Here is an 18,920-nt window from a genome sequence, read left to right on the forward strand (position 1 = left end):
GACGGAATTTGCTCATATGTCAAACTCCTGTCTACTGATTGTCCTTTTCGTCTTTAATCATCAATTTGGCAAACGCCATTTGAGGGTTTGCATATCTTTTCAATTATGTTCTTTCAATTAAATGATGTGAATTGATGTGAAATGTGAATTGTTTAACTGGAGAGACTTTATTGCTTGTCATGTTGAACAGGTTCATCATTTTGAATCAAATGTTTTTTTCTTTCATTTCATTGAAGGGGTCCCGACCTCAATGTTGGTTACCACCATTCTGTGAAATATTATGTTTGACACATAGATACTTGTAGATTACAGGGAATACAGGTAAAACGCCTGACATTACAAGTAGTGAATATAGGGTATTTTACAGCATGAGTCATTGCTTTACTGTACATTCAGCACTGAAACATCCCATGGTATAAAGAGACCGGCTGAGTCATTCACATTTGAAAATCTTGGAGTTTTTATTGTAAGTATTGCATCTTCAACTTACACGGCTAGAATCATCATCAGACTGCATGTTTTACAAAGGATGGCCACAGGTTCAGAACAACAGGAGGACTCCCTACGTGGAACTGCTCGTTTGGTTGGGCTAACTTGACCTTATGGACCCGTTTGCTCAGAGTCAACCTCCTGACTGACGGCAGAATGGAGTGTGGTTTACAAAAGACACTGTGACCTCCACTATGTCGAGCTGGTGCACATCTGGCCAGGCTGCACGGTTGGAACTCAACACTAGTGGAAAAGTTAACCCCGACCTGCACCACAGTCAGGACTGCATGTCTAAACCTAACCTTAAACACAGAGGTAAAAATATAGCTTTGTGATCACCAGCTTATTAAGATATGCTATTGTTTTGAATCTGCAGCATAGCCAGAAACTCTTTATCAGACCTCCCACCTAGCTTGGGCTGATCCATGACCTGTTTGCACTGAACTGACAGTAAAGCTCAGTTAACTTCCAGTGAAATATCATGGCTGCAAGTGATGTGACAGGGCCTTGACTCTGAGTCTTACACTGGATACACTTTTTCTGACAAATAACCTCCAGAAATCTTGATATTTACCAATTAGCAGATAAGAAACAGCATAACTAAGATCAGTGCAGACTGGTCATGGACCAGGTGCCTCTCTAAAGCTCAGACTTAGTAGTGTGCGTGTGCATGCACACGCACGAGAGAGGACAGACCTGGTATAAGTAAAATCAGTTCTTATAGTTGGTTTTATCCCTTCTTGGAATACAAGATCAGAGTAGTTTGCCACATGAGACAATACAATGAGTGCCAGACAGTTTTCACACATTTTGGTGTTAAACAACAGAACCTTCATTTTCAGAATCGCCCCGATGCAGTAAAAATATACTGTAGTCTGAACAGGTTAAAACACCACAAGGATGTGAATCAGGTGTAAATCAGGTCTACACGAGGAGTGAAATTCATTTGTCGTCAAAACATGGGACCTTTTTCCTGTCAGCAGGCTCATAAATCCAACATATGAAGACAAAAACAGGATCAAAGAGAAGTTGAAAGTTTATAACTTAAACAGGGGGAAAATACATGTAAACTGTCCCTCAGAGAGAGAGAGATAGAGAGAGAGGACACTGAGGTGTTCTGAGGTGGTTTTGGCATTTTTGTTATTTTAATTATCAAGCACCAAAAGTGGTGACTTTCTGATTCAGTGCCAAGTCCCAACAACCTCAACACAGCTCCGCAAAGAGCGTACATGTCAAACTCTACAACTTAATGATGTCCTTCAGAAAACCAAAGGATTTGTTCTTTTTTATTTATTTTCTCTTTAAATCCTCAATCGGAGGCCTTGTATTGTAAATGTAAGACACATCTTGTCAACTAAAACACAAGTCTAATAGAGACTACATTCCTCCTAATAGAGGAAAGTGGAGTTTTAGACCCCTTTTATTGTGTAGCAGCTGGCTCAATATTTGCCAGTAAAGTCTTGGCTATCGATAAGCCTTGTGTAGAGATGCCCCCCCCCCCCTTAGCACAGACGCAAAAACAACCGGCCAGGAGAATTTATAAACAATATGGCGAATCTTTCACCTTGCATCAGAAGGCTGGGTATGGAGGGAAGCCATTTAGTCTAATCAGCCTATCCAGTTGTTTTCCATCTCAGCACAGGCTTAACATGCTGTTGGGGAGTCAGCTCCAGAGAAGGCTGGCGACTCTAAACAGGCGAGGCTCAGCATTAGGAGCAGCTTAGGGGCCAATTACATTTCAAGTGTCCATAGAATAAAACATCAGAAAAATTAAAACAAAATGGCTACATTTCTTAAAACCCTCCCACCCCACCCCCCTGACCCCCCCCCGCCAAAAATAATAATAACCCGTAAAATATACAATTCTTAAAATAAGGAATGAGGAATACGCATTAAAAAGAATAAAATAAGACAGAATCTAAATAAGTTAACTTGTTTTCCTCCATTGCTTGTGTTCTTTGAGGGATTGCAAAATAAATATTCTAAAAGGCCGGCATTTTTTTTTCTGTTTTCAAATAACAAAAGGATTCTTGAGAGCCCCATGAGAGAAAATGACAGAGGAAAAGAATTTCTTTCTTTTGTTTTTTTTTTTTTTTTTACAGGGAACTGTGGTTGAAGTGCAATTGTTAACGTCAGTGGAGTTGGGATGGCGAACATTGACATCATAACACCCGTTTTCTTCACCTAACACTTCAGACTTTTCCTCCACAGTTCAGCTGACCACTAGTGGAATGCCATATAGAGCCCCCCCCCCGCCACACACACACACACACACACACACACACACACACACACACACACACACACACACACACACACACACACACACACACACACACACACACACACACACTCATGAACATTATCAACAAGAGAAAACAAACTAATAAATATAAAGAGTGCCACACAAACTCAGCATTTTCCAACAGAAGTCACACTGGGTCGCTTTCCCGCAAACTGGATGGGAAGTTGTTCTATCGGTTTTTGTTATCGTGTTGAAGAGTAACTTTTCTTTTCCTTCTCAGGGCAGCAACAGAACGAGTACATTTCCAATGTTTCCACCAGCAAAACTGAACAAAGTAATTGTGTCCACACCACATCCACTGCCACTCTGAAGAGGAAAACATTCATTTAAAATGCACAATAAACACAGATCAAACAGCAACAGAGGCAATAGTTCTATCCAGAAGCGATATCCTTTTTAAAACAAATTTTTAAAATTAAATTTATTAAACTATTGGTATGTACAAAAAAGAAAAAGAAAAGAAATAAGCTTTTTGGACGGTCCCACACTATTTAGAAAGAAGAAAGAGTTCAAACTGACGATATAAAAACAAAAAAAACAACTACATGAGTTATTGCTTGTTACTGCTGGAAAGAGGATGGACATCTATTCCAAAGTTTGTTGTTGTTTGGAATTTTTTTCTTGTTGCTGTTTGCTTTTTCCACTTCATGGTTTGTGCCATTTTTATGGACAGCTCTAAAGTAGGCAAGTGAAGGATAGCTTGTTTTAGCTGCTTATCGAGGGGAAAGAAACCAAAACAAAACACACACAAGTTACAATTTTCACTCTTTGAAAATGCACTGAGCACCCACATTCGGCAGGAATGTTTTTTCCCCTCTATTTCTTCGTGGTTGCTTTCCTTCGTGCTTGGTTTGAAACAATTATGGCAGACACACTTTGTTTGCTTTAAAAGCTTAGTGGTGGTGAATCCGCTTCCCCGTTGGTTTGTTTCACAATAGCACCAGTTTGAGTGTCTTAGCTTCTGCGGTGTCAAGCATAGGTAAAAAAACAACAACACAAGGATTAAAATTCAGGGCTGAAGGGATGTTTATCAGGGCCAAGCTGTGTTGATATGGCAATGTTCACCTGCAGTGTTCATTATACTCCAGATTAGATGTGCTCCCGTTTATCCAGGCCCAACACCAGACATTAAGATGAGATAGGCAGGACCAGCTCAACACACACACACACACACACACACACACACACACACACACACACACACACACACACACCCCCACAGGAGAGAGAACCTAACAGAAACTGAATTATTTAAACATCATATGAATTTAAGCGCATTTTCGATCAAATTAGGGGTTGTGTATGTTTAACAAATTCAGACATTTGACAAATCAAGGAAATAAAATCAAGCTAATAAAATAATTTTCATAATTTCATTTCAGTTGTGTGGGTTTAAGAATTAAGGTGATTATATATATTATTTTATATCAACCAAGACTCTGATCTCCCGTCACTGTGTTGGGGTCCCTGGTATCGTTCGTGGGAAGCTCGAAGTTTAGAGGTGAGGGAGACCTCTAAGTGGAGCTCCTCCAACAGTGGGTACAGCAGCGCAGGAGGAGGGGGGTGGTGGAGGCAACTTAGGGCTAGGAGCAGGAGGGGGGCGCTGCTCAGAGGCAGGTGCGACGGGAACGCCGTTAGCCCAGGGCGTGGCCGCCGTCTGAGGTGACTGGGTATGTACGTATGCAGGCATGGATGGATGGACCAACGGATGGGTGGGCAGGCCGGTTTGGCAGGGTGGTGGTGGAGGTGTGGGGCTCTATGTGGAGAAGGCAAGTTTGACACTGCAGGAGGAGTAGCCTTCGTCGCTGGCCATGCTCTGCAGGCTGCTGTGGTCGTCCAGGTCGCTGGTGCTGGCTGTGCTCACGCTGTCCAGCTCTCCATGGGAGAACTCCGTGCTTTCCACGTCCACCTCAATCTCCTCTGCAGCCGAGGACGAAGACGTGGACAGAGAGAGGGCGGAGGGAAAGAGAAGAAAGGGAAGACAAACAATTTAATTGTGACTACAAATTATACAACAAATTATGTACAGTACATTTGTGGCATATGAAGTAGTGGAAAATACATTAGGATTTTGGGTTCCTGAAAGGAAAGGCTCACAATATTTAATATTTTTCTTAATGTCAATGAATCTCATGAAAAGACCAAAAGCAATGATGCTTTATGCGGCATTCAGACCAAACGTGAATTTAATCCACACAATGCTTTCCTCGTGGGGATTTTATCGCTGGACATTGTGTTCACACACAACCCGATAATGTGAATAAACACGACTCGCCATTACTACAGCTGTATGAACCGAAAGTAAACATTTTGCTGTGATAAAATAGCAAAAAACGGATCAAACTGATGCCGAAATAACTACAATATGATGCAGATTTGTTAAACATATGAATTCATGCTTTGTCAGGTCTGTCAGCAAGACAACAACTTCTAAAATGTTTGTTTTCTGAATGGAGTTCGGATCGATCAGGGCTATGCTATGCTAACTTGGTCATAGTACGATAGCAATATGGAATAAAGTGTTTTCTGAACTCACCAGGTAGTTCAACCTCCTCGCTTTCTTTTAAATTAACGTTGTAATCCCAAAAACTAAAGTAAAAAGCTAATTTAATAAAAGCAGTTTACTCCAAGCTTCACCCTCAAGCAAATGACGTAGTTGTCAGAGCATAATCCAGTCCAACCACGGGTGTTTATTTATCCAAAAGCTGGAGCGCAGCTCCCTTCTCCTCTAACCCAAGTTCAGCAGCTCTCAGCCGGCCAGCAGATTTTCAATCGCCTGCTCTGCCTGGCCCTCTCCACACAATGCTCTGAAGCGGTCGGTGACGTATGGACAATCTCAACGTTGATAGGCTATCGCGACTCAGCGTCGTGCGAATTTCTCGCTCGAGTTGAAAATATTCCTCCTTCGTGTAGCTTTGTGCCGCCTGACAGGACAGACAGGCTCTACATGTCTTTGCACTGACTTTGTATGTAAACTCACCCCCCTGAACACTCGCTTCGCTTTTGGTCTGAAAGCACCATTAGCCCATCTATTTGACTGATGTTTGATTCCCTACCCTGCAACTGTGGAACTCACAGCAAAGCCCATTGCTTGCTAATGAAGATGTAAAGATGTAAATAAAAAACGTGCTATGAATATTAGGGCTGAAATTATTTCTCGATTAAATCAATAAAATCGATTAATAAAATGCTTCGACACAAATTCTTTGCATCAATGCTTCGTTTAATCCATGTAACTATACAGCACAGTGTTTCGCACGCACATTTATTACTGTCGCACATTGCGCTTACGCTGTGAACACAACAGGATTATAATGTAGCCATTTGCAAAGTGGAGGAAGAGAGAGAAAATGGCAAGGGACAAAGAAGAAAGTGTCCAAAGTATGTTATTATTTCATGCTTAAGAAAACAACAACTCTGTCTGTGTCACAGTCCATTCCACCGTAAAACAAAACTTATGTCACCTTGGCAACAGCACAACAGCAGCTGAACAAAAAGGTGTTCTGCCAGCGGACCACAGACAAGGTAACAGTAACAGCAACTTTAGCAGTTAACTGAAATCTTGATTTGATTGTTGAGTTGAAGTCTAGCCAAAGTAAGCCGCAGTCCTCAGCTGAAAATGTGCACACGTGCGTTTGTTGTTCTCCTTTTTGGGCTGTGAGTTGTAACCTCACAGTCATGAGTTAATTGCGTGTCTTTTAACTGACCTGCAGCTCTCTGTAGCTCCCACAATCCCTGCTACCTGCATGTGCTAATCCATGCTTCACCCATATTCTTTGTCTTTATAACTGTTATCTTTATAATAACAAACAGCAGTTTCGTGTGCAGGATCGCTCATTTCCCGTTTCACATTTCACGTGTGTTTTCTTGACAAAACGTGGTTTGGAGACCAGCGTCGGGTGACGCAGCTGCTGTCAGCTCCTGTAGTGTGTGTGTGTGTGTGTGTGTGTGTCCCTGTCACCGATCAGTCACGTAGTGTGAACACCACACGACTTCAAGACTGCCGTTATGACGGCAGGTTGTGTGAACGGCACAGCCATCGGCCGACACTTAAAGTCGTGTAGGCTGCACGAGTCAGTACTATAACTAAGTATAGCACTGGGATGATGTGTGTGTTTGTAAAGCGGCTGTCTAGTAGTTGGTCTGATGTTTGCTGTATGACACAGTATGAAATCAGAAAGGGCTGATAAATATCTATCACCTATAAACGTGCACAGTTGATCCCGTTAGGGGGGCGCCGCCAAGCAAAAGTACTTCTTAAACAACGCGTTAATGAATCGTTGAAATAATCTATCGAAGCTTCACCGTTAGCTGCAGCCCTAATGAATATATATTCTCTAGCTCAGTTAAAAAATTTAAAATCATTTCCTAATAGAATTTTTTTGGCAAATGTTACCAAAACATAAATAAATATTTTATTTAAAGGGGGTTATTCTTTTGGTTACAATAGAGATCTATGACACAGAGGAATAAGATATATCAGGGTTTAGCTACACAGGCAATACTAGTAGGATAAATTTTTATGGAATCTGTTGACAAAAATAAAAAACATAAAATACAATATTAAATAGACAGGGAAGCATGTGTTATGCTGCAATATGTTTAAATATAAGAATGTGTAGTCTAATAGTCAAACACTTAAGTTCTACATGTCTAATTTAATCACTATATTGCAGCAGTCCATGTAAATATGTATCCATTTAACATGGTTCAGTTAGACTCAGAGAACCAGGTTGGAATGATAAAAACTCAGACAGGCTTTATACTGTTTGGATGTTGATTGCTTTAACTAACCAATGTTTACTTTAACGCCCTTCAGGGGTTGTTTGCATTTGAAAACTCTATAACGGAGATTTGTGTTGATTATTTTCAGCAATCACATACAGGGGTCTGTTGGCCATGTAGTCACTAACTTAAAATCCTGTTTAAAGACGGTGGACTCACTCACCTTGGTCTGAATCAGAGCGGTCGGAGCAGAGGGTGGAGCCCACACTGTCCATGCGTATCCTCTCGCCCTCCCCGGGGCTGCTCTGGGCTGCAGCACTGCTGCCTCCCCTGAGCAGCTCCAGCTGGCGCTGGAGGTGTCTCTGCTCGCGCTCCAGAGACTCCAGCTGGTGCTGGCTCTTCCTGTCTGCCTCTTCAAGTTTCTGGTCAGGGGAAAGAGAAGACAGAGACAGAGAAAAGGTTAACGGTGTGTGCCAGGGACCAGGGTGAGAATGTGTTGATAAAGACTGCATAGAGGAGATGAAACTCAGACAAATAGGTGAGAGTCATCTCTAGAGGAAATAAGAATGAGAGAAGGAAAGCTGGAAGAACAAATTCAGCAACAGTGCTGAGATTCTTAAGAGATAGATGTAAGGAAAAACCCTTCCTATCTAAAGGCTGTCAAAATACAAACGCAGCAGCACAAAACAAACACTCTGCGGCGCCTGTTTTAGCATTCAGCTGCTTAACGTGTTGTGTCCCTCCTACCAGCCCTGAAACCCCTGAATGATTTCCCTCACCTGCCTTGTTCACGCCGTGTCACCTTCTTTAGCTGCTGCCTCTGTTTACCATTACAACATGAGCGAGGGCCGTGGCAGGGAGAGATACAGCCGTGTTGCGCTCTAACCTTGCAGCCTTATGTCACGGTCGCCGACAGTGACGAGCGTAACTCCCGGCGACGGACCAAAACAATAGGCCATCAATAAGCGATGGAGAGACTCAAGATGACAGCAGCAGAAGTGCAGAGTGGTGGCGGTGATAGCGCGCGTGTGTGTATGGAGCACGACAACAATGTCGCCTTTATGCCTCCCCTCTTTCATTCAGTGAATGCACGCTACGCCAGGCTTCTTATGCAGACTGCTCAATCTCAGGCAGTCACATGGCTGCTTTAAAGTGGGTGGGAAAGCGAGAAGCAGGATGTCTTAACCTGTTATATGCTCTCCAAAACTGGATTATCAGGCACGGAAATTATCACCAGTGACCAGATGAATACTGGTTATAGTGTGTTGCACAAGCCATTTTTTTAATTCCCCGAGAAATGTATTATTTGTACAAATTTTTTAAATAGTTAATGGATGTACTTTGTGTTTTAAACTAAAATTCAACACATCATGTCACCTCAGCCTCATTACGGATGCACTGCAATATAGGTGTTCCCTTCAGTGGATGTGTACACATTTGAATCTGGCACCAAAGCTCAAAACAAATAAAATCCAAGCAGGGGTTTATTTTTATGCATTGTCATTTTATATCAACACATTATTACCACAATGTGTTTTTTAAGCAATACATTGTTGTGTATTTAGTCAACCAGTGCTTAAATTCTGCACTTCCATCTTTCACCGTGTGTTGGATACCCACACGTCAAACTAAGTAATCTGGCACCAGCTTTAAAATCCAGCTGGGCTTGCTATCCCTACCTTTATGTGTGCTTTGGCTTTGTTGAGCAGGCCCAGGGTGGTGTGGCGGTTGCAGTCAGGTCCCAGGGGTATGAGGGCCTTCAACCGCTCCAGACACAGCCGCAGGTGAGCCCGTCTGCACAGGAAAGACGGGAAAGAGAAACAGAACAATCAGATACATGACGATGTACAATAGTCTTGCTCACTCGTTTACTTTTTCTGACTAGATTCACCCAGCTTGTTTGGTGATATTAACCAGTACAGTCCAGTTACCAACCAGTTTCTCTACGTTGCAGCCCTCTGCAACCTTTTCTCAAAGCTCAGAAGGTTCTTAAAGGGAAGGTTCACCCTAAAATACAGTTTAAACCAGCTATTTGTGATACACTTTTTCTTTTTCTTTACCCCTTCTTTTATCTAGTGGTATTTCCTATTTCCTCATGCACGGGTAGCTATTTACATGCCTTTACACCGAAAGTAAAAAGAAGACATGTACAGCTGTTCTTAGCGAGTTCTGATTATTTCTAACACAGCATCTAAGGGTGGATTTTTCCTGTCAAATGATCCTACACCTATCCTAAAAGACACATACATGCAAGCACTATTGGGATTAAGGCTCATCAAGACACTGTGTATTCTGACTCTGCAAGGAATCCTCTAGCTCACATATTGCAAATCACCAGCTTATAGTTCAACAACACAGCAGGTTACATATGATTCACGGCTTGTGTAAGTCTTGAGACGATACATTATCCTCTGCTGGTATCTCAGGCACCCAGCTTCAGTTACCCTTCTCGCCTACATTACAAACAACAAGTTTTAGCTGAGAGGGGTGGGGGTGGGGGTGGGGGTGGGGCATGGAGGAAAGGTGTAATGGTATTTCCTGGACCCTGCTCGGCTCGTACGCTCCATCATCCTGACAGTCCCTTTTTCTGTGACTGTAGACAGGCCCCGGGTGCTATCTATCCTGCTAATGGCCCCCGAGTTAAGAGGTAAAGAGAGATAATTGTGGCTATAACACAATCAGCGCTCCATTAGCAGTAGCTGCCCTTTGAGCTAGCCTGAAGGGAACAGTGGAGAGACATTAAGAGTCAGCAGACTCAGAAACTATCACTGGGGGAGCCCAAAGTAGACGAGCCCAGGGGACCAGAGCAGGAACTCACTGATTTCCCTTGTCTAGACGGCCCTCTGCTATGCTCTGCTGCTTTAAGACTGTTGGAGGCATGTGAGGACCGGCCAGAGTATATCAAGTCTGTGTGCATGTCAGTGTGTGTAAGGAGGGGAGGTTCGGCTATGCATGGATGGTGCTGATAAGAACACAAGAGCAGAGCAATCCATTACACCAGTACAGTATGCGTGAGGGTGTGCTTAAACTACATGAACAAGAAAAGTGCTGCGTGTCTGGGGAGTGGAGAGAGGAGGTGCCCTGATTCAGTCTGTGGTGCTAACAGTTTGAGACACACACACACACACACACACACACACACACACACACACACACACACACACTTTTCAGTTTGCAATGATGAGCCAGGGTGGGTCTGGGTCAGGTCATCTGTCTGTGTGATCAGTCCTATTCACAGGTGCACCTTTGCTCTTTATCTGTGAAATGTCTCATCTAAACCCCAACACAGCCATCTTAGCCCTGCGAGTTCGCGCGCACGCACGCACGCACACACACACACACACACACACACACACACACACACACACACACACACAGATATCAGCTGGCAATTAATCACTTTCTACTCTTTCGCCGCAGCCTGGGGGGATACAAGCAGCTCCACCTGGGAGAAATCTACTGTAGGACATGCTGCAGAGGGGACAACATGGCAGAATATCCGCCTGAATGATTCCAAATCAGATTTGGTGGTTAATAAAAAAGATTATTCATTAATAAAAGATTATTAATGGTTAATAATCATAATTACATTGTCTGGACAATGTAATTATGATTATTACTTGATCACGTGGGAACATGACTATTGAGTGTATTTCACTGCAATTTGCAGTATTTGCTATATCACCATTTTTAAATTAAGTAGGCCACTTACATGTAATGTTTCAACATCGCTGATAAGCCAATAAATTATTTATTGTGCAGCTGTAGCTTTAAGAGCAGACACAAAGACACAAATATAATGTCATATTAAATGCAAGAAAAAACACAATGAATTGTTTAATCCCAAGACTTCTAATGCATGTGTACAACTATTAGGACATCTCGTTCGCTCTACTTTTTACTTAGTCACATAACAAGACATCTTTCTACACATGGTCATTGACTGCCTGATAAAGAAGGCTGTGAGGGCAGAGCAGAACACACTGTTCATGTATGGGCTCGTCTATCTGTCTGGCCTGCCAGGCGTCGAGTTAACAAACTCCAGACACCGGAGACCACGATCTTCTCCTCCACTCCCATCAAGATTAAAACAACCATCTCAGCAGACAACTTCAGATAACCACCGCTTAACACCACTCCTGTACGTCTCCCACCCTCCCTTCTTCCCGACCCAACTGACCACACAGGCACGTATGACCACATTTCTAGACCTGGCTACGACCGACATATCTCATTATAGTTCTTAGCGCTGAGACTTCTATTAGTGAGTGTGGTGTGAGACGTCACTTGCTGAATCACCACGTTTGGCAGCGTCAGTGTGAAACCACAAACACCCTTCCACTCCCACATGATGATGATGATGATGAAGAGAAGGAGGCCTGGGGGGGGGGTTCTGCCATGCTTTCACCTCTTTCAGCACTTTGAGTCCCGGTTCTGTAATTTTGACAGCTACCTTATGTACTGTGTGATCTCCTCTTAAAGCAGCGCAAGCTACTGATTGGCAGCATTCACCGGGTCTGTCACTGATACACAGGCGAGTAAGACGTCGGCATGACATTTGTCCTAATCTCTGGGTGCATGATGTGCTCTACCGTGGCGCACTCTGATAACTACAGAAGGCGAAGAAGCACCATAAAGCACAAGAGGGAGCGCCTGAGGAACAGTGTGTGTGAGAGAGAGAGAGAGGAGAGAGTGTGTACTATTTATGTAATTCATCACACTGGGCTGCCTGGTAATAGGAAGTCAAAACTGAGCTCCCAGCAGGAAAGTATTTCAGAAATCATTCTGGTAGAAAAAAAATCTACCGATTCCGTCAACTAAAGATAATGGCAGAGGCCAGTTTATTGCATTAGGTCTGCTAGTTCTAACTGTCTCAATAAGGGGTTAAAGGTGCATGACCTGCTGGTAACTGGTGATGCCCCCAAGGCAGGTCCTTAATCTCTGAAAAGGCTTTTTTATCATGTAGCCAAAGAGCTTAAGCCATCTGAAGCTTACGATATGAGTGGCGGCTTGTGATCATAAATACCTGCGTGCTGCAGCCAGCATCTCTCTTTGCCTCCGCCCTCTTGTAGCCACGTAACACAGCAACTAGCAACAGAGCCCACTGTTTCCTGAGTTCTTGGAAAAGACTGGTGCCAGTTACATAAACAGCTATGGATTTACTGTGAATCGCCGCAACGCCATGTCCTCAGCTGCTGAGGCTAAGGCTTGGTTAGGTAAACTTCGTTAAAGGATGTGACATCAAAGGACGGCATTGTGTCAGTAGGTTGCTGTTAATGTGGCAACATGTTGACTAGGGGTTAAACTGCTCACGAGCAATAGCATGTCAAAGAGCCATTAGTTCACTACATTAAGCTCAAAAAATGTTTAGAAAAAAAATAATAAATCAATGCAATGATTATAAAATGTCAAATTGAGAAAACAAACAAACAAAAAAAAACATTGTTTGAATACTCAAAACACTCAACCAAAGCAAAACAGCAAATCAGAATCAAAGGCCATGAGAGGATCTATATCGCAACAGACAGGGTGGGAAATTGTTGAAAGGGCAAAAAGATCAATAACGTGACAAAGAAGTAAACATAAATTCAAAAACCCCTAATGCAGACTAATAGTAAAGGAAGGTTACAGCTCTGCACTTTGTATTTCTAGCGTCTGATGAATGGCACGGCAGGATGCAGGCTGCCTGAATGAGGAACTCTTCATCTGTGGCGGATTACATAACACGTGGCCAGTTGTTAAACAGGGCCTGTGCTTCAAACTGTCACGCACAGCAGGGACATCAAATCCCTCACTGACAATAACACAACACAGGCAGAAAAAGCCCTGTTCTTCCTTGTATTCAGATGAGGGAGATTACGGGAAATGTAAGTGAATATAATCGCGTGTTTCATTTTGGTTTCGTTTTGTTTTTGGCTGCCCTGCAGATATACCTTGGCAAACAGCTGCTTTTAAAATCCCACGCCCTCTCTGGTAGTGAGGCAGCACACTACTGAGCCTCAATACAGATCGATTTATAATGCAACTGGCTATTCAAAGGGAAACCAAATCTCCACAGGAGATCAAGGGGGTTGCCACAGCTTGAAACAGCGTTTGTGAAAGAGCAGTACAGATAGGAGCTGTTAGTTTTCACCTGTTAATGAAGATGGTCAGTTAATCTTCGTTCTTCTCCGACATAGTGAGGACTTAGTTAATAGTGGCTTGGTTCAGAAATGACCCTGAAATCAATAGGAGTGAAACAAATACCCTTGTGATTTAGGTAACAAGGGCTGCTGCACTATTGAACATATTTAACTGTAGAGCAATTTTTTGGTTTTAGCATTAAAAATTGCATAATTGTGCAATACTTGTTTTGCATGTCATACCTTCAATTATGCTAAAAACTGGCAGTACACCTATCTACCGTTCATCATGATTACTGTCCCTTGGGGCCTCTGTAGGTGATTTATGGAACTATAGATAGTATAGGCAATGCTTTGTCTGTCAGAACATGCAGGCTAATCTTCATTTAATTTTGTCCACAATGTTTCAATCCCTGTCAAATCTTCATAATTTCAATCTGCATTTTGACCTGATAAAGATCTGACTAGAATTGACAGCCGTTTAACCAAATATGTGGTTTCGGGGGAAAACACTGTGAAAACACTGATTTATCACCCTGCTGCTACACACCCATCAAAAATGGGATAATTCAGGTGTGCCAAATCCTAAACGCACAACTTGCAGGCTCACCACAGAGACACAGCCGGCCTTCCCTTCCCTCCTGAGACGACGGGGCTCTTCCACACTACCAGCATGTATGTGTATGCATGTGTGTCTCTTTAAAGCTTGTGTGTTCTTGAAGGGCCCCAGATGGGTAGGCAAGCATGCAGCGCTGCCTTTTGGCTTTGGCATGTGAGCGAGCAGCCAGCCGGCCTACGGGTCACTGCACCACACCTTTCCTCCTCATGCATCCTCCTCTCTCCTCCCGACGAATCATGTGCAGGACCGGACATATCCTACAACTTTCTTTTTTCCTTGCTCCTATTCAGTACAATTCAAATGCAGAAATGCCTCGTTAAGAGGTTAAAAACCACATGCAAAACATGTGTGATTGGTAATACATGAGTGTTTCTGTTCTGCTCTCCATCCCACCGTAGCTGTTTAACTTGTTCTTGAAATGCGTCAAACTGCCTCCAATCTGATTGAAGCAGAGCCCTTTTTAAAGAAGCTCTCCCTGTTGGTATGGGAGAGCTGCCCACCATAGATAGCTTTTACAGAACCTACGCACATCATATGTACATCTCTCGTCAGTGCAGTAAACAACAGCTCTGCTCTTACTCACACACACACACACACACACACACACACGCACACACGCACACACGCAAAGAGCATGTGCCTTTGGATGGGCACTGCAGGGCACACACACACACACATTCTGACATCTGTGTAGTCAAAAACTACTGTCAGACACAAACTGACAAATATCCCTGTAGATTTTTGCAAGTGTGACATGAAATAAGTGTGATGGCAGCATTAAGCTGTAATTCTAACTTCATCAAAGTGACAAGAGAAATCAGTGGAGTAGTGTCATGAAAATATTCTAATGACCTGGAGTTATAATGTATGTCAGGAGATTATATGCTGTGTACAGACATGAACACAGAAAGCTTTTGAATTCTCCTTTGAACACATGCTCAGTCTTGTTAAAATGCCAACACACAGACTGTCCTGACTTTTACATTGTTGAATTGTCGAATTGTCTTGCTCCTGGGGTACACAACTTCCTAAAGGCCATGGATGTTTTAACCCTGCTGTACTGATCAATCACAAACCTCCAGACTGCGACAACTAGTGTGAAGAATTAATTCAGTCTGTGAGCAAGCACTAGTAGTCTCTGATATAAATATTAGGACTTAGCTGACTTCTCAAAAATGTGAGGGAGTAAGAAAAACTGAAGCTGTACGCTTTTAATCCATTATCAGAAATTTGCCAAATATACAGTGTTGGGAGTTAAATAGTTAAAAAAAGTAACGTAATTACAATAATTTATTACAAACAATAACAATAATTATTGCGATATAATTTTTTTCAATGACAATATAACAAATGTTCATGAGACATTTTACTTCCTTAACTTCACCCTGTTATGTTGAAGACATTACTCAGTCTTTATGTACACAATTAGCGAGCCATCAAGACAATTGCTCTGTTTTTTGTCTGAACAAAAACTGAAGGCCTTGCTTGATTATCAGACATATATCTGTGCATATCTGATGCTTGGCGTTTCCTGTGGGCAGTATTCTCTGGATGTGAATAAAACAAATGACAATCAAAGAACACCTGAGCCTGAAGAGTGACACAGAAAGAATGGGATTTTTTTTTCTTCTTTTCAGGAAACAAATGCAGCTGAAAACAGCACTGATAAAAGCATACTTGAGTTTCTGCTTATTTTTCACTCAACGTCCTCTGGAACCATCACTGTCAGTCTAGGCGCAAGCTGATGGGGGGAGAAAAAGAATGGCTGCCCTAGATTTCAAACTTGCGAACATGTAAATAATGGATAACTTCTCAAGCCATCCAAGATGTCTGACATAATTACTGGACGCACTCTTAAAGGGGAGGGTCAGATTTCCAGCCCAGATACCAGTCAATTCACTTTGGCAAATCCCACACTCTCTCAAACCCATTTAGCGCACACGCACACACATCCTCCCAATTTGACCTACTTCTACTACGTGCAGAGAGGGACGAAATCTGACCCTTCACCCAGTTATTACACTAATTACTCATCACCAATGTACGTCTCTGTGGTAAATCTCCTAAACTGATATGTGAAAGGAAATTAAGACATCATTACAGAGGGCTTCTTAGGGAGAAAAAAAACATAAGAACTTGACTTTGCGAGTGGGTTGTATTGTTCCTTTCCTGCCTTATTACTCCTCTTGTGTCTAGGCTCATTTGAAGCAGCCGCAAATCATGATTCCCAGTGATGTCAAAGATTATTGGAGTGATTAGAGTATTCTGTAATGCAAAGCCTCATTTAAAGTAGACTAAGCCATGTCCATTCAGCACTACATCAAATCAACGGCAAATTATCTCACTATGTGGAGGAGGGCGATTAAATGTAACACAGACAATGTGGGCACAGATGTTTTTCTTTCTGTGGTTTTCAGCGTTACCTTCCAAACATTCCAAATCCATTATTTCACGGTTAAAAATAGCAAACGTGAGTTGCTGGTTGTTTTTATTGGTCCGGACCTTCTCTAGTGAAACAACATGTGAACATGTGACACACTGATCCATACTCTGCAGATGGTGACATACAATATACATGGAGAGGGGCAGGGCTCAACCCACACGGCAGCCCCTACATTTGTTCCCCATGATGGTTTGCTTTGCCTGTAGGAATCGTTGATGAACCCAGAACACATTCAAACTGTTGAGGACAGATGATCAATGAAACACAATTATTTTATGGCACATTTGGCATCTTTCATCAACCCCCAGGCCATTTTCAGCCAATACTGTTTAACTGGCAGTGAAATACAATGGAATGAGTGATCGCATGATCAAAAAAAGTACCTGCATTTGGCTTAATTTATAGGCATGCAGAGGGTAATTATTTGATCAGGAGAATAAACTCGAAATGTGCATTAACAACTGTGCCCTACACACGTGACCCTTTATAATGTAATGTAACCAAGCTACAGGAAACGCAGCAGCTCCCAGTGTATGTTCACCACCTTTGTTTACTGGCTCACTGAGTTAACACAAACAGCAGGGTGTTTTTTTTCAGCTAAAGATGCCTCTTCTAGGATTCTCTGTTTTTTATGCCCTCTATGGCTTTCTCTCGTTCTCTCTTTTATGGAGGTGTGATGGTGGGGCATTCTCTCCCTCCCTCTCTCACATGACTGCTGTCAGGGTTGCAGTCAAGGTCACACGTTTACCCATACAGACAGTGGCACCTGACTGAATAGGCTTTTTAACTACCACTCACTAGGTTGACTGCTGGAACAGTCATCAAAGAGCCAACAGCCAGGCTACAAAACTGGCGCCCGCCTTTATGTCCTTTAGCCAACTATGGCTTCATTATTATCTCAGCTATAAATGTCAGGTTCAGGAAATGACAAATGCAAAAGGAGACAAGCTTATATGTTGAATACGTCTGGATTAGGATGGCAAGATCATTATTCTAGGTTTCCCTTCCTGTTGTAAACTGTTGATTTACGATATGACAGAGAGTTCTAGCAGTAGCCCATGCACGGCATGTGACATGTAACTTTATGTTATAGAGTCATTAATACCCACTGGACAATGCATTGGACCGCGCCACTAACTGCTGAAACCTTTAGGACTTTAAGACTTAGAATGACATCCCTGTTACTGAGATAAAGATACGCAAACATGAGAGCTGTACATTTAAGCTGGTGTACTGAAAGTTATACCTCATCAACTGCTGGTGTGTCAGTTAGTCCGCCACGTTTCTACATGCAAGATTAAAACAACCTTTGGCCTACAGCAACTATAGCCTCTCTTTTACTGACAGACTGGTGCTTCCCTCATCTCCTTTATGAAACACGGACAGATGGGATAGATGCAGAGAGTCGGAGCGAGATAGAGAGGGTGAGACAGATATAGAGAGTGGGGGAGGAGGGGGGTGTTCTGTCTGAGTAATCTGCCCAGAAACTGGCCATGGGCACAAACGAAAGTCAGTCTGTCAGGACTTCCACTTGGTTTAGCAATGGCAAATGACAAAAATCTAGTTGCTCTTTTCAAGTTCGGACTCAGGCTTTTATATCCATGAAACGTGTTTAGGCAAATACTATGAACTACTAGAAAGCACATGAAAAACGTGCAAGCTTTGTGTCGAGCACACTCATCCAAAGGGCCACGAGTGTGTATATTTTATGCATGGGTGACACTAGTGGAGATTTAAGCCCTAACCCTGAAAGATTAACAGCTATGCTTCACACGTGGAGTTACAAAGGACACATTGAGTGAACTAAGACATTAATGGTATTTTCTTTGTTTTGACAGTGACCGCATGTAAGTGCTCACGAGACTGCTGTGTTAGAAAAGTTCTGTTAATCTCTTTATCTTTCACCAGTGACAGCAAACATGAGCAAGAAACAAGGACACAGAACTTTTGACAGAAACATACTTTAACACGGGCAGCTTGACTGTTCAGGATGCTCTTCAGGAAAAGAAAATGCTCTTACTCGGGTGCCACTGTCTTAGTGGGGTGTGAGAGCCTGTGGCCCAGGTCCTAACAGTTCAATCATCCACTGAGGGGTTTTACTACACTGTCCAAACTGACAGTGAATTGTTACGTTTGACAAACAGGGTTGAGAAGAATGAGAGGAATGAGAGGAATGCTCCTCTCTCTCCCACACACAGCAAGCGCTTTCTCATCTGA

At 42.7% G+C, this 18,920-nt stretch overlaps 1 protein-coding gene across 2 annotated transcripts in view; it reads right to left on the reverse strand.

Annotated features, from left to right (window-relative positions):
* Positions 1–436: 436 nt before the first annotated feature.
* mxi1 (max interactor 1, dimerization protein) overlaps positions 437–18,920 on the reverse strand; it is a 38,600-nt gene continuing 20,116 nt past the window's right edge. For both annotated transcript variants that reach the window (XM_038713962.1, XM_038713963.1), the window contains exons 4-6: positions 9,199–9,313; positions 7,743–7,941; positions 437–4,714 (exon numbers count right to left, since the gene is read on the reverse strand). In XM_038713962.1, coding sequence (XP_038569890.1) covers positions 4,551–4,714; positions 7,743–7,941; positions 9,199–9,313 — 478 coding nt within the window. In that variant the 3' untranslated portion in view covers positions 437–4,550. The remainder of the gene's footprint in view (positions 4,715–7,742; positions 7,942–9,198; positions 9,314–18,920) is intronic.

Source organism: Micropterus salmoides, unplaced genomic scaffold (genome assembly GCF_014851395.1).
Source record: "Micropterus salmoides isolate LMB-PRFRI ecotype aquatic unplaced genomic scaffold, ASM1485139v1 Ms_hic_scaffold_12, whole genome shotgun sequence".
NCBI classification, from domain to species: domain Eukaryota; kingdom Metazoa; phylum Chordata; class Actinopteri; order Centrarchiformes; family Centrarchidae; genus Micropterus; species Micropterus salmoides.